Below are 16,119 nucleotides of genomic sequence, written 5' to 3'. Positions count from 1 at the left end.
GCACAATCCCAGAGCCTACTGCACCGTGGATGGGAGGGGGTCAACCTGAAGTCTGCACATGGGCGCCCTTCTCTATTAAAATGCCCCTGCTAGCAGAACACCTTAAACCTATAGCACACGCAGGCATACAAGGTGTAACAGGTCTACCAGAACAAATGTAACGGACAAGCCATGCACCCTCATATTTAGATGCCTCAACTATGCCGACAAGCTTTGAGGATTACTGCCAAAATATTAGTCCCAAAAATGTGGGAGACTAAAGGACTACTCCTTTTTAAAGATTAATCTGCGGAGGTTACTAGAGCCAGGAGAGAGTTTATCCCAGTATGTGCTCTACTTAGCAAGTTATCCAGAAAGATTGCACTTCTCTACCCAGCCAAGTTGCACATTTTTAGAAGGTAAAGATCACAAAGAGTCCACAAGAGCTGATGATGCTCTTGCCTACTTAACTGCAGGGCTCTAACTAGGAGTTGGCCATGATGGCACTCGCAAGAGGCATTGGTTAAAGGGGGGCACCACCTGGTTCATCCTGTCAATTCCTAGTGGGCCTGTTACACCAGGAGGTGCATTGTCACCACATAGGGTTGAGTTTCCTTACTGACCTTTTTGCACTGGTATTGTTAGTATAGAAAGCTCAAATCATTCTGACGGGTGTAGTATGGTATGCCGGCGGCCGGGCTCCCGGCGACCAGCATACCGGCGCCGGGAGCCTGACCGCCGGCATACAGACAGCGTGGCGAGCGCAAATGAGCCCCTTGCAGGCTCGCCACGCTATTTATTCTCCCTCCAGGGGGGTCGTGGACCCCCAAGAGGGAGAATACCTGTCGGTATGCCGGCTGTCGGGATTCCGGCGCTGGTATACTGTGCGCCGGGATCCCGACAGTCGGCAACCTGAAGACCACCCATTCTGACTATACTGTGCAGTCGGGAAGCTTAAAATTCAGCTGCGGGGTTGAAGGCAGTTGAACTCAGGTACCTGATGTGAGGAGTAGGCACTAACTGTGCTACTATGTCCAGGCAGTGTAATGTAGTTAGGATACAGACATTAATTGAGCAGGCATTGGATGTCCATCAGCCTCTGTTAATATCAGGACAACTTCAATCCTCCGTCTTTAGTTTCACCATCACGTACAATCTCTTTCAGCAGAAGGGCAGATCTGTCTGCCATAATACGCCCATAGGAGGAGGACAACTCTCTGTTCTTCCTTCATTCACAGCTGGAGTCTCTGTACTGGCACAGTGGACAATCAGAGGCCGAATGCACAACTAGGTACCCTAGTCAACTGCCTTTTACCCTGCAGCTAAGTTTTAAGCTTCCCAACTCATGCATAGTCTCCAAAGCAATTTACGACCTCTGCTCTTTGCATTGTTAGTTTAGTCGGATTATATTGGGGTGGACGGGGCAGTCGCACAGGGGCCCAAACACATTGAGAGCCCCTACACTGCCACAAACAGTGCCCGGATCTGGCCCAGTCTGAACCCTTCCTGCCTGGCTCCATAATGTTTTACATAAGGTCTGCTGCTGGCAGCCGTTTCCAGTAGTGTTGTGGACATGATGTAATATGGGCAAAGCTGATGGCCAGTAGAGAGTGCATGGTCCAAAAACAAGGTAAGGAGCATAGGGCTTTTATGAGGCATCAATATTATTGGAGAGGGCAGATAAAAGTTCAGAACATGGGTACACTGAAAGCAAAGTTACAGAACATGATGGGATACAGTGACAACAATGGTCTCTCGGTCAAGAAGAGTCCTTCAGTCAGTCACAGACATTTGGTCACTCTGTTATGGAGAGTCGGTCTCTCAGTGATGGACAGTCGTTCTCTCGGCTACAGTCAACCAGTCATGGACAGTTGGTCACTTAGTCAAAGGTAGGAGTTTACTTAGTGTACCCCATGTTCTGAACTTTTACAGAGGAAGTCACCACAACTAAGTTTCCCCAGGGCCCCCACAAGCCTTAATTCTGCACTGGCTGTAACCCATTCACTGCCATTTCTTGTTTAAGTAAAGATGTGGGGGTTAAATATGAAAAAAAAGCAATGAGAATAAAAAGAAGAAACCGGATAACACATGTAACACTGAGCACATTTTATTCATATGTACAGGTACAAAAATACAAAATTATTTTAGTTACAGCTTGTTGCTTTCTAAATAGAAGCTTTAAAACATTTTGGTTTTCATGTACAAATTAAACAATATAAAATATCCAAAAATAGTTATTGTACAATGTTTGAGCTAGAAGGCACAAATACCCCTGTACATTTTATATTGAATAAGACTCTTTTATAAATGCTAAGCTGTGGTCATAATAATAAGTATCTTGCACGTCTGATTGCAAATGTAATAATGCACATTTAAAAGCTTAAATGTACTGCAGAAAGCAAGGCAATAAGCAGAGTATGACAGTAATAATACAAGAAACTATGGCGGAACTAGTGTCACTGCATGTGTTTAGTTGTTATTAGGCCTGGAGGTGAGGGTGCTCAGCTAATATAGGAGGGACCTTTCTGAGGTAACCATTATCTTCTCAGACTCAAAATTCCCCAAAACGTTTTCTACAGGGCCACTAGCACAAAAAAACAAAAAACAAAAACAACCTTGATCACACTGACGAAATATGGTCATGATTAGAATATCGACAAAAGGTCCCTGGTGGTCTACTGGTGACTAGTACGGCAGCTCCAGCGGAGTCTTTAAGGTCTGATGGTGGCATCAGGATGACTTCCTGTGGATACTGCACATCTTCCAGCAGTAAGTATGGCTAACCTCTAACCCTAACACCCCCCATAGTGTCTAACCCTAAGTACCCGTCCCATATATTAACCCCTAGTGCTCAACCCTAACCCTCCCGTCTCACAACCTAACCATAACCCTCTGCTGCCGGTCCATGGAAAATGTCAGTATTTCACATGTCAACATTTCAGATAGCGAAACTGTTAACATGTCGACATTCTGCAAATGCTGACATGGTCAGTATTGATATTGCAGTGAAGTCGACTTCATAGCTGTTTACATTTGTAAATGTCGACATTATGATTACATCCCATCTGCAGGACATCCAGGACAGGCCATTAACATGGCATAAACATTTTAATGGTGGCTCAGGGACAATTAAGGTTAATGCAAAATGATTCTTCTTACTTATTTACACATGAACACACACACACACACACACACACACACACACACACACACACACACTTGTAGACTTTCAGATACAAAATCATTGTAAAACGGTAAAATATGCACAATTGGAAAGACCACAAAACACTGGATGATGTACAGGTTGAGTCTCCCTTATCCAAAATGCTTGGGACCAGAGGTATTTTGGATATGGGATTTTTCCGTATTTTGGAATAATTGCATACCATAATGAGATATCATGGCGATGGGACCTAAATCTAAGCACAGAATGCATTTATGTTACATATACACCTTATACACACAGCCTGAAGGTAATTTTAGCCAATATTTTTTATAACTTTGTGAATTAAACAAAGTGTGTCTGCATTCACACAATTCATTTATGTTTCATATACACCTTATACACACAGCCTGAAGGTCATTTAATACAATATTTCTCTAACGTCCTAAGTGGATGCTGGGGACTCCGTAAGGACCATGGGGAATAGCGGCTCCGCAGGAGACTGGGCACAAAAGTAAAAGCTTTAGGACTACCTGGTGTGCACTGGCTCCTCCCCCTATGACCCTCCTCCAAGCCTCAGTTAGATTTTTGTGCCCGAACGAGAAGGGTGCACACTAGGTGGCTCTCCTGAGCTGCATAGTGAAAAGTTTAGTTTTAGGTTTTTTATTTTCAGTGAGACCTGCTGGCAACAGGCTCACTGCACCGAGGGACTAAGGGGAGAAGAAGCGAACTCACCTGCGTGCAGAGTGGATTGGGCTTCTTAGGCTACTGGACATTAGCTCCAGAGGGACGATCACAGGCCCAGCCATGGATGGGTCCCAGAGCCGCGCCGCCGGCCCCCTTACAGAGCCAGAAGACTGAAGAGGTCCGGGAAGTCGGCGGCAGAAGACGTCCTGTCTTCAATAAGGTAGCGCACAGCACCGCAGCTGTGCGCCATTGCTCTCAGCACACTTCACACTCCGGTCACTGAGGGTGCAGGGCGCTGGGGGGGGGCGCCCTGAGACGCAATAAAAATACCTTAGATGGCTAAAAATACATCACATATAGCTCCTGGGCTATATGGATGTATTTAACCCCTGCCAGTTTTTCCTTAAAAAAGCGGGAGAAAGGCCGCCGAAAAGGGGACGGAGCCTATCTCCTCAGCACACAAGCGCCATTTTCCCTCACAGCTCCGTTGGAGGGAAGCTCCCTGGCTCTCCCCTGCAGTCCTGCACTACAGAAACAGGGTAAAACAAGAGAGGGGGGGCACTAAATTTGGCAGATTAATAATACAGCAGCTATATAAGGGAAAAACACATATATAAGGTTATCCCTGTATATATATAGCGCTCTGGTGTGTGCTGGCAAACTCTCCCTCTGTCTCCCCAAAGGGCTAGTGGGGTCCTGTCCTCTATCAGAGCATTCCCTGTGTGTGTGCTGTGTGTCGGTACGTTGTGTCGACATGTATGAGGAGGAAAATGGTATGGAGGCGGAGCAATTGCCTGTGATAGTGATGTCACCCCCTAGGGAGTCGACACCTGACTGGATGGTCGTATGGAAGGAATTACGTGATAGCGTCAGCACTTTACAAAAGACTGTTGACGACATGAGACAGCCGGAAAAACAGTTAATACCTGTCCAGGCGTCTCAAACACCGTCAGGGGCTCTAAAGCGCCCGTTACCTCAGATGGTCGACACAGACCCAGACACGGACACTGACTCCAGTGTCGACGGTGAGGAAACAAACGTATTTTCCAGTAGGGCCACACGTTATATGATCACGGCAATGAAGGAGGTTTTGAACATTTCTGATACTACAAGTACCACAAAAAAGGGTATTATGTGGGGTGTGAAAAAACTACCCGTAGTTTTTCCTGAATCAGATGAATTAAATGAGGTGTGTGATGAAGCGTGGGTTTCCCCCGATAAAAAACTGCTAATTTCTAAAAAATTATTGGCATTATACCCTTTCCCGCCAGAGGTTAGGGCGCGTTGGGAAACACCCCCTAGGGTAGATAAGGCGCTCACACGCTTGTCTAAACAGGTGGCACTACCGTCTCCGGATACGGCCGCCCTCAAGGAGCCAGCTGATAGGAAGCTGGAAAATATCCTAAAAAGTATATACACACATACTGGTGTTATACTGAGACCAGCAATCGCCTCAGCCTGGATGTGCAGTGCTGGGGTGGCTTGGTCGGATTCCCTGACTGAAAATATTGATACCCTGGACAGGGACAATATATTATTGACTATAGAGCATTTAAAGGATGCATTTCTATATATGCGAGATGCACAGAGGGATATTTGCACTCTGGCATCAAGAGTAAGTGCGCTGTCCATTTCTGCCAGAAGAGGGTTATGGACGCGACAGTGGTCAGGTGATGCGGATTCCAAACGGCATATGGAAGTATTGCCGTATAAAGGGGAGGAGTTATTTGGGGTCGGTCTATCGGACCTGGTGGCCACGGCAACGGCTGGGAAATCCACCTTTTTACCCCAGGTCACCTCTCAGCAGAAAAAGACACCGTCTTTTCAGGCTCAATCCTTTCGTCCCCATAAGGGCAAGCGGGCAAAAGGCCACTCATCTGCCCCGGGGCAGAGGAAGGGGAAAAAGACTGCAGCAGGCAGCCTCTTCCCAGGAACAGAAGCCCTCCCCCGCTTCTGCCAAGTCCTCAGCATGACGCTGGGGCCTTACAAGCGGACTCAGGTACGGTGGGGGGTCGTCTCAAAAATTTCAGCGCGCAGTGGGCTCACTCGCAAGTGGACCCCTGGATCCTGCAGGTAGTATCTCAGGGGTACAAATTGGAATTCGAGACGTCTCCCCCTCGCCGGTTCCTGAAGTCTGCTTTACCAACGTCTCCCTCCGACAGGGAGGCGGTATTGGAAGCCATTCACAAGCTGTATTCCCAGCAGGTGATAATCAAGGTACCCCTCCTACAACAGGGAAAGGGGTATTATTCCACGCTGTTTGTGGTACCGAAGCCGGACGGCTCGGTGAGACCTATTTTAAATCTGAAATCCTTGAACACTTACATACAAAGGTTCAAATTCAAGATGGAGTCACTCAGAGCAGTGATAGCGAACCTGGAAGAAGGGGACTATATGGTGTCTCTGGACATCAAGGATGCTTACCTCCATGTCCCAATTTGCCCTTCTCACCAAGGGTACCTCAGGTTTGTGGTACAGAACTGTCACTATCAGTTTCAGACGCTGCCGTTTGGATTGTCCACGGCACCCCGGGTCTTTACCAAGGTAATGGCCGAAATGATGATTCTTCTTCGAAGAAAAGGCGTCTTAATTATCCCTTACTTGGACGATCTCCTGATAAGGGCAAGGTCCAGGGAACAGTTAGAGGTCGGAGTAGCACTATCTCAAGTAGTGCTACGACAGCACGGGTGGATTCTAAATATTCCAAAATCGCAGCTGATTCCGACGACACGTCTGCTGTTCCTAGGGATGATTCTGGACACAGTCCAGAAAAAGGTGTTTCTCCCGGAGGAGAAAGCCAGGGAGTTATCCGAGCTAGTCAGGAACCTCCTAAAACCAGGCCAAGTGTCAGTGCATCAATGCACAAGGGTCCTGGGAAAAATGGTGGCTTCTTACGAAGCGATTCCATTCGGCAGATTCCACGCAAGAACTTTTCAGTGGGATCTGCTGGACAAATGGTCCGGATCGCATCTTCAGATGCATCAGCGGATAACCCTGTCTCCAAGGACAAGGGTGTCTCTCCTGTGGTGGTTGCAGAGTGCTCATCTTCTAGAGGGCCGCAGATTCGGCATTCAGGACTGGGTCCTGGTGACCACGGATGCCAGCCTGAGAGGCTGGGGAGCAGTCACACAGGGAAGAAATTTCCAGGGCTTGTGGTCAAGCCTGGAGACATCACTTCACATAAATATCCTGGAGCTAAGAGCCATCTACAATGCTCTGAGCCTAGCAAGACCTCTGCTTCAAGGTCAGCCGGTGCTGATCCAGTCGGACAACATCACGGCAGTCGCCCACGTAAACAGACAGGGCGGCACAAGAAGCAGGAGGGCAATGACAGAAGTTGCAAGGATTCTTCGCTGGGCAGAAAATCATGTGATAGCACTGTCAGCAGTGTTCATTCCGGGTGTGGACAACTGGGAAGCAGACTTCCTCAGCAGATCCACCCGGGGGAGTGGGGACTTCACCCAGAAGTCTTCCACATGATTGTGAACCGTTGGGAAAAACCAAAAGGTGGAAATGATGGCGTCCCGCCTCAACAAAAAACTAGACAGATATTGCGCCAGGTCAAGGGACCCTCAGGCAATAGCTGTGGACGCTCTGGTAACACCATGGGTGTACCAGTCAGTGTATGTGTTCCCTCCTCTGCCTCTCATACCCAAGGTACTGAGGATTATAAGAAGGAGAGGAGTAAGGACTATACTCGTGGCTCCGGATTGGCCAAGAAGGACTTGGTACCCGGAACTTCAAGAGATGCTCACAGAGGACCCGTGGCCTCTACCTCTAAGAAAGGACCTGCTCCAGCAGGGACCCTGTCTCTTCCAAGACTTACCGCGGCTGCGTTTGACGGCATGGCGGTTGAACGCCGGATCCTGAAGGAAAAAGGCATTCCGGATGAAGTCATCCCTACCCTGATCAAAGCCAGGAAGGATGTAACCGTACAAAATTATCACCGTATTTGGCGTAAATATGTTGCGTGGTGCGAGGCCAGGAAGGCCCCTACAGAGGAATTTCAACTGGGTCGATTCCTACATTTCCTGCAAACAGGACTGTCTATGGGCCTCAAATTGGGATCCATTAAGGTTCAGATTTCGGCCCTGTCGATTTTCTTCCAGAAAGAACTGGCTTCAGTGCCTGAAGTTCAGACGTTTGTCAAGGGGGTACTGCATATACAACCTCCTTTTGTGCCTCCAGTGGCACCTTGGGATCTAAATGTAGTTTTGGGATTCCTAAAATCACATTGGTTTGAACCACTTTCCACTGTGGACTTAAAATATCTCACATGGAAGGTGGTAATGCTGTTAGCCCTGGCTTCAGCCAGGCGTGTCTCAGAATTGGCGGCTTTATCCTATAAAAGCCCTTACCTAATTTTTCATACGGACAGGGCAGAATTGAGGACTCGTCCTCAATTTCTCCCTAAGGTGGTTTCAGCATTTCACTTGAACCAGCCTATAGTGGTGCCTGCGGCTACTAGGGACTTGGAGGACTCCAAGTTGCTGGACGTAGGCAGGGCCCTGAAAATATATGTTTCCAGGACGGCTGGAGTCAGAAAATCTGACTCGCTATTTATCCTGTATGCACCCAACAAGCTGGGTGCTCCTGCTTCTAAGCAGACTATTGCTCGTTGGATTTGTAGTACAATTCAGCTTGCACATTCTGTGGCAGGCCTGCCACAGCCAAAATCTGTAAAAGCCCATTCCACAAGGAAAGTGGGCTCATCTTGGGCGGCTGCCCGAGGGGTCTCGGCTTTACAACTTTGCCGAGCAGCTACTTGGTCAGGGGCAAACACGTTTGCTAAATTCTAGAAATTTGATACCCTGGCTGAGGAGGACCTTGAGTTCTCTCATTCGGTGCTGCAGAGTCATCCGCACTCTCCCGCCCGTTTGGGAGCTTTGGTATAATCCCCATGGTCCTTACGGAGTCCCCAGCATCAGCTTAGGACGTTAGAGAAAATAAGAATTTACTTACCGATAATTCTATTTCTCGTAGTCCGTAGTGGATGCTGGGCGCCCATCCCAAGTGCGGATTGTCTACAATACTTGTACATAGTTATTGTTACAAAAATCGGGTTATTATTGTTGTGAGCCATCTTTTCAGAGGCTCCTCTGTTATCATGCTGTTAACTGGGTTCAGATCACAGGTTGTACGGTGTGATTGGTGTGGCTGGTATGAGTCTTACCCGGGATTCAATATCCTTCCTTATTGTGTACGCTCGTCCGGGCACAGTATCCTAACTGAGGCTTGGAGGAGGGTCATAGGGGGAGGAGCCAGTGCACACCAGGTAGTCCTAAAGCTTTTACTTTTGTGCCCAGTCTCCTGCGGAGCCGCTATTCCCCATGGTCCTTACGGAGTCCCCAGCATCCACTACGGACTACGAGAAATAGAATTATCGGTAAGTAAATTCTTATTTTTTAATAACTTTGTGTATTAAACAAAGTTTGTGTACATTGAGCCATCAAAAAACAAAGGTTTCACTATCTCACTCTCACTCAAAAAAGTCCGTATTTCGGAATATTCCGTATTTCGGAATATTTGGATATGGGATACTCAACCTGTAATATACTTGGCAGGACACTATTTTACATTTAAGAACAAACCTATAATGCTAGGTGCTAAAGGAGGTACAGATCAATACAAACTCAAGAGGGAAAAAGTGGAAGATAAAATAAACAAGGGGATTTAGCCCCAAATCTGTCACTTGTCTTGGCTGTTCTACCAAAGTTGGGATATTATTTGAGGTATACATTATCCAGTTAAAACCATTTCTATATAACAATATATTACAAACTGTTGTGTAGCATAGTGACAATTCAATTATGTTATAAAGTTGCATTTAACACTGACAGCTATCCAATTAGTTATGATACATTTACACTTAATTCAATCTGTTGAACCCTGATGAAGCAACCTTCAGCAAAGGAGCAAAGGTTTCTTAAATACATCAGAGACAGACTGCCACAATTCCCAGGATCTCCCGACGTCTGGGTTGGGGAATCGGGGAAATTCAACATGTTGGCTTTCCCTGATTTGCCGATCCCAACTAAAAAATTATCAGGATCAGCAAATTGGGAATTTTTAACCTGCATAACCTCCCGATTACCCAACAGGTTGCAAATCATCAATGCCCGCTCAATGTTCATTCTAGCACCCTGCACTTGTCACAACCTGTGCAGTTCCTATTTCCTGCCTGGAGTGTTCCTCTCTGCTGTGGTGCCTCTAGCACACTCTGGTCTGTATTTCAGCACTGAGCTACAGACCTGAGTGTGTTAGAAGCGCCACAGTAGAGAGTGACACCCCAGGCAGGAAAGAGGAACCGCACAGGTTGTGACAGGTGCATAGTACACTACCTGATCGCAAATGAACACTACCTGATCGCCATTTTTGATCAGCTGATCGGGGAATTAGCCATGTATGGCCCGCATTATGAACTCTGGTAGTCCCTTACTTTGGAATGTGAATAAATACATTGCAGAAGAGTCTGCTCAGCCATCAAAAGTATATCCATTAAAATGAGTAGATATTTCCCTATTGAAACTACAATGAAAAGTATTTGCTAATTATGAGTGATCTTTTTTTTTATTTTTTTTGCCCTTGACTATGGCTTGGTAAAGTCACTCTATATCCCCCCCCAAAAAACAACAACAACAAAACAAAAAATAAAATATTGAAGCAACATTACTTATCATGACAAATTCCTTTTTTAGATATTATGATACTGCTCGTTGTTTATTCTTGGGCAGGTACATATTATCTAAAATGACTACGAGAAACTGGAAAAGGCATCACAAAATAATTTGTCATGAATGTATCATCTCACCAACATAGAAATACCTTAAGGAATACATAATATTCAAAATAAGTACATATTTAACAAATGTCCCATTATAAGAAATATGTTATAAAGTAAATGTAAATATGGTGTATAAAAACAAAGCAGAAAAAAAACATCATGCACATATTCCAGCAGCAACAGTTTATATCTGGAGAAGGGCCGCTGAGCGGAAGAACCAATATGTACAATGTACAGTTCTGTCTAGGCAGATATTTCCATAGGAAAAAAATAACACTACAGTATTTTGTTTAGATAAAAACAACAAATAAACAGTCCGATACAGAAAAAGGCAAAAGTATCACAAGGCACTGACCACTGACTTGTCTGCGTTATATCTGGATATAAGAAAAGAGTGACCAGTATAAATGTATAAATTTTCCCTGCAGTCAGTGTAAATAGACTTTTGGGAGCTGAACCAACATTCAGGAGAGCTCTGGGGGTTCTTCAGAGATGGATGCAGATTGCTGCATACGGAGCATGATCTGCATCCATCTCATTACATGCTGGGGGATACCCCAACACAGGACAAGGCCACCCAACATGTGTGGCACCGCCTCACGATGCTTCCGCATTGAATTAAGGTTGACCCCTGGCTGCACAGCCTGTCTGCGCAGTGAGGCGGTTGGCTGCCATTTTTTTAATCGGAGCGGCTGCATGTGTCATCACGCAGCCCCCCCTGAAAACACTCCAGGCATGCCCCTAATCGGCCTACCCCCACAATGGCCCGTCACCGCCAATCCAAAGCCCTGTCAATCACATTGCGGCTGCATCCTTCCGGGATGCTGCCCCAATGTGTAAGGCCGTGCAGGCGTGATGTAGACACTGCTCATGCGCAGTTTGTGGATGCAGACAAACTGCTCCGCGGGCCGAATCAGTGGCCAGCTCTGAATGAGGTCCTCTGTAGATGGTGTTCCGTTTTAAGATGAAGGTCCCAACTCCCAACTACCAGGGCTATTGGGTGGTATGTCATGGTCACCATTACAAGCCGACGCTGTGCAGCAATGTGGGGTATCTTCTATTGTAGGAAAGGAGGATGGTTGTTGGCAACCTTATCATGAATACTGCTGGAACCCCCAAAATGACAGTTGCACAGTGTGTTATGAACTGGCATACTGTACTTTAAGGGGGGAATCCAATTAGCTGCAGGGTTTAGTCCACAATAATAAAGTACCCTCTAGGGTTTAACACATAGGGAAACCCATTGATTACACATGTTACAAAGAATCAAGCATGTGTTAACCCTGCGTTTAACACGGATAATTGGATTCCCCCCAAAGTGATATCAGAGCACTGCTACAATTATAAAAGTCTCTCATAAGATGGTGTGCACAATCTTGCACATTTCCAGTACAGGTATTTATAAACTTCTACTGTTACACATTACATAAATTCAGATTTTAAATGGTGTTACCTTAAAATGAACTAGTCTGGGAATTCTCACTTTGCCAGCCAAGCGTTTCTAACCAAGGTTCCATACAAACGTTCCAACACTAAAACAGTGATCATATTTTGAAGTCATTCTATAACAGAGAATAATATATTCAGGTGGGGTAGTATCTCGCAGAACAGGTATGCCAAATTCCTGTTTGTTTGTTTGTTGTTGTTTTTTAAAATCTTCTACTTAAGTAATTTGTCGTTTTAAACACATTTCTATACAGAGAAGAATAGTCAAGTGTGTTTGATATGGTACCAAGGTACCAGACATAGTCTGGCTTTCTGAAGCCACTTTCAGAGTCACGACTTGGAAGAAAGTAAAATGTTTCTCTATGGCAAGGAGCCGTTCTTACCATTAGACAGACTTTAGTCTGAATTCAGAGCGCCCTGTTAAAGGTTTGTTGTATTTCATTTTTGAATCCGGAATACATTGTCCTGTACATAATAAATAAATGTAGTATCATGCAGAACATCTTACATCAAATATTCTGTACCTAAGTTTCAGCTCCTATAAAAGAATTTGCACTGCATACAGTAGCTGCAATGTGAATGATCAGTAAATAGGCATCTTTTGTGCACTCTCCTCATTTACATATCCCATTTGATAATAACCTCACAGATTGGAACTATTGTTGAAGTCCAAATCCTTATCTGAAAAATATTCTGCTACAATAAGATTTAGCAAAGATTCCAGCAAACGTCCATTTCTGAAAACAATTTTTAATTAGATCAAAATATATTCATGTAGATTGCAACTATTAACCCCTTTTTAAACAACTGAAGAACCCCTAGAAATCTGAATCTGTGTCCATTAGTTCAGCATCCATAAGGTTTGCCCTGGAATGCATTGGAGGAAACCCTGGTCTTTTAACTTCAGTTCTATCACAAGGGCCATGCCTCATGGAATACCGTTGGTTATTCCCATTTGAGTATTGGAATACACCGTCATGCTTTGGTTGAGGGACACTGCTCTGTCCAGGGATAGGAAGCTCATCAGTGGAGTAAGGAGACATCAAATTACTGTGAGTATATCTTCTGTAACCAAGATGGTCATCCATGTTTTCAGCATAGTATAAACTTCCTTGCAGAGGGGGCCATCTCATGCACTCTCGGTATGATCCTGGAAGAGCATCGTCCAGGTCCTGAGGTTCTTTAGCTCTGGTCACTAGACCTGGCTTAGTAGGAAGTTTTGGAAGACGAGGTACCGCTGTTGAGGCCCGAAGTGCATAGCTATTTATGCCCCTAGATTCCTCCATTGGTCTGACCTCTTTCTTCCTCCTCTTTTTCTTTTTAGCAGTTTTCTTCTCCAGTCCATAAGGGTTGTTTGCATCGGCAAGCCACATGTTTTCTCTCTCTTCAGGAGGCACTAAAATTAAATTTATTAAAAAATATATATATACTTTATATAGCTAGTACACATATGATGCGTGTGGTATGCTGTCGTTATGTTGACTGACATAATGCTGACATTGTAACAGTCTACTGTCCATTTAAGTGCTGGCGCTAGGCTGTGGTTAGGACTAAAATTAGCTGAAAAAACGCTCTGATGACATGCCAACTGTTGACATTCTGTCAAAATTGTGAATGTCAACACTGCGTCCAAGTCGACATTCTTGTGTCAACATTTTATACAATAAATACTGCGTTTCTACTATTTTCAATTTATAAAAAGCTAGTGCAAACACTATTTGGCATTGATGTACAGGTAATGCTGTGTGTTATAAGCAAAGTGATATACAGAAAATAACTGGAAAGGTTACATGTAACTAAATAATGTATTTGTGCTTCTTGGTTCACATCATATTTTAATTTATATTTTATTATTTGAAACGTAGGATCCTTTAGCTACAGTATGTAAAAACTTGCCATAAAGGAATTACACAATTTAGATTATTTACTGTATTGTCCTTCAGAGAAGCTTTTACAAAATATCTTGTTTAAGCTCTCAGCACACTTACTGACTTTATGGCTGGCCCCTTCGGGAGGAGGCAGCCAGGTCGGTGCAAGAGGGAGCAACACATCATCCAAGGTGGGTGATATGGGGGCATGGAAGCTCTGTCACATCATCGGAGCAGCGCCACTAACCCAACAATGCCCACATTAACGGCATTGTAAAGTGGGGGAGGGGCGGGGCTGCGGTGACATGATTCAGTGCAAATCGCGTCAACAGCCCCAATACCGGCCACTTTTGCGGTCGGGTTTCCGGGTGGGTTTCGGTGGCTGTGACAAGTGGAGGCCGGATTAAGGAGACTTGCAACCCAATTTTTGGGAGTCTCCCGGCCATTTTTATAAGTGCTATTCTAATTAATTTGACACATACCAGGTATACGCTCTGCATTAGATACAATGACAAAGTAAAGATACCCTTGTGTCTGGGCATTGTACTTATTATTACCATTTACTTATATAGCACCAGCATATTCCATTAAGCCTTACAATTGGGAACAAAGTAATAAAACGAGACTGCATAGTAATAGACACAAATGGGCCAGAGGGTCCTGCTATTGTGTGTAGAATTTTGAGGGAAAAATGTATTTATTCCATTTTGGAGTAAGGGTGTAACATAACAAAATATGGAAAAAGTGAAGCGCTGTGAATACTTTCCAGATGCACTGTACAGTGTGACACAGACTGATCGGAGCCAGATCGGACATCACACACCAGCCCTGAAAACGCTTGGGAACGCCTGCGTTTTTCCTGACACTCCCAGAAAATGGGCAGTTATCACCCACAAACTGTCGATCAACTTGCGTACACCTATTGATCTAAATTTTTGCACTATTCTTTCACAGTTTGGCCTTGCACATGTGCAATGCGATCCATAGGCATGCGCAGTCATTCGATAATCAGCCGCTGTGCGATTTCGCACAACAGCGATCAGGTCTGTATTAGGCCCGGTATCCCTAGTCCCCAAAACCCTTAACCCTAACTCTCCTTTTCCGCAGCCTGACCCTAACTGCTGGGATCCTGACCAGATCCCATTTTTCTATCATTATCTATCAATTGCTTATTATAGAACCTCACAAAAGACAGACTATACATGCACTCCCACAGAGGCATGCCTATCCTATTGAAATTGTTTTGTTCTTTAGCTTGTGCGGTTACAGACTTTTTTTCTCCCATTAGCACAAATTTCTGGTGTGCTGCTGCAATAAAATCGAACAAAGATTCCCTAAGACACTAAACCTACTTATACACCATTAAGACATTGCATATGTGGAGACTGCATGTCTTAATTAATTACATAATTACAATTAGAATTAATTCTGCCATGTTACTTGCTCTTGACCACAAGAAGTGCGAAGACAAAGTATGCAGAGGAACACTCCTGATTCCTGTGCAACATACAGAGCAGCCAGCACACATCACACATTCTCATCTGACTAAGGGTCTAATTCAGACCTGATCGTAGATGTGCGAAAAAATGCACATCTAAGATCAAAATCTTTGACAGGCAGGGGGATGCCCAGCACAGGGGTAGCCTCTGCCTACGCAGATGCCGCGACCCACCCTAGCAACGGCCCAGACACGCCTCCGTTGTCCTGACTGCACCCCCCCATGCCGCCGCAACGCCATTCCAACGCCGCTGCCGTCGCATCTCAATGCGGGTGCGCACACTTCACTGGCCTTCAGCCTGCGAACACTGTCGTTTGTTACATCAATTACCTCAGAGAGTTATCGTTTTACTTCATGACACATGGGGATTCACATGCATTATCTACACAAGGGTGCTCATATCAGGTTAAAATGAAAGTGGTCAAAATGAGCTTTGAAAAACAATTGAGTATTACATATTTGTGTAAGAAAAAGAAAGCAATCGGTAGCACCAATGAGAAGTGTTATTACCTGGAGTTGCCACAGGTGTTACAGAAACATCCTGAGGTAAAATGGCTCCTCTCCTGGCCACCATCTTTGTCACATGCTGTGCCCATGCCGATGACATATCAGCCGAAGGCTCATTAATGTCAAAGTTCAGACCAGCTGGAGAGTAAAACAGAACATTTATGATAATTCAAACAGTACAGGACAG

At 45.1% G+C, this 16,119-nt stretch overlaps 1 protein-coding gene across 2 annotated transcripts in view; it reads right to left on the bottom strand.

The window, feature by feature from the left end:
- Positions 1-12,793: 12,793 nt before the first annotated feature.
- Positions 12,794-16,119, bottom strand: part of SMO (smoothened, frizzled class receptor) — a 75,881-nt gene continuing 72,555 nt past the window's right edge. For both annotated transcript variants that reach the window (XM_063926719.1, XM_063926720.1), the window contains exons 11-12: positions 15,936-16,070; positions 12,794-13,455 (exon numbers count right to left, since the gene is read on the bottom strand). In XM_063926719.1, the coding sequence (XP_063782789.1) occupies positions 12,878-13,455; positions 15,936-16,070 (713 nt within the window). In that variant the 3' untranslated portion in view covers positions 12,794-12,877. The remainder of the gene's footprint in view (positions 13,456-15,935; positions 16,071-16,119) is intronic.

The sequence above is a fragment of the Pseudophryne corroboree genome, chromosome 6 (genome assembly GCF_028390025.1).
Source record: "Pseudophryne corroboree isolate aPseCor3 chromosome 6, aPseCor3.hap2, whole genome shotgun sequence".
Lineage (NCBI taxonomy): Eukaryota > Metazoa > Chordata > Amphibia > Anura > Myobatrachidae > Pseudophryne > Pseudophryne corroboree.
The sequence above is the reverse complement of the archived record's forward strand: the minus strand, read 5'-3'. Positions and strand labels throughout refer to the sequence as shown.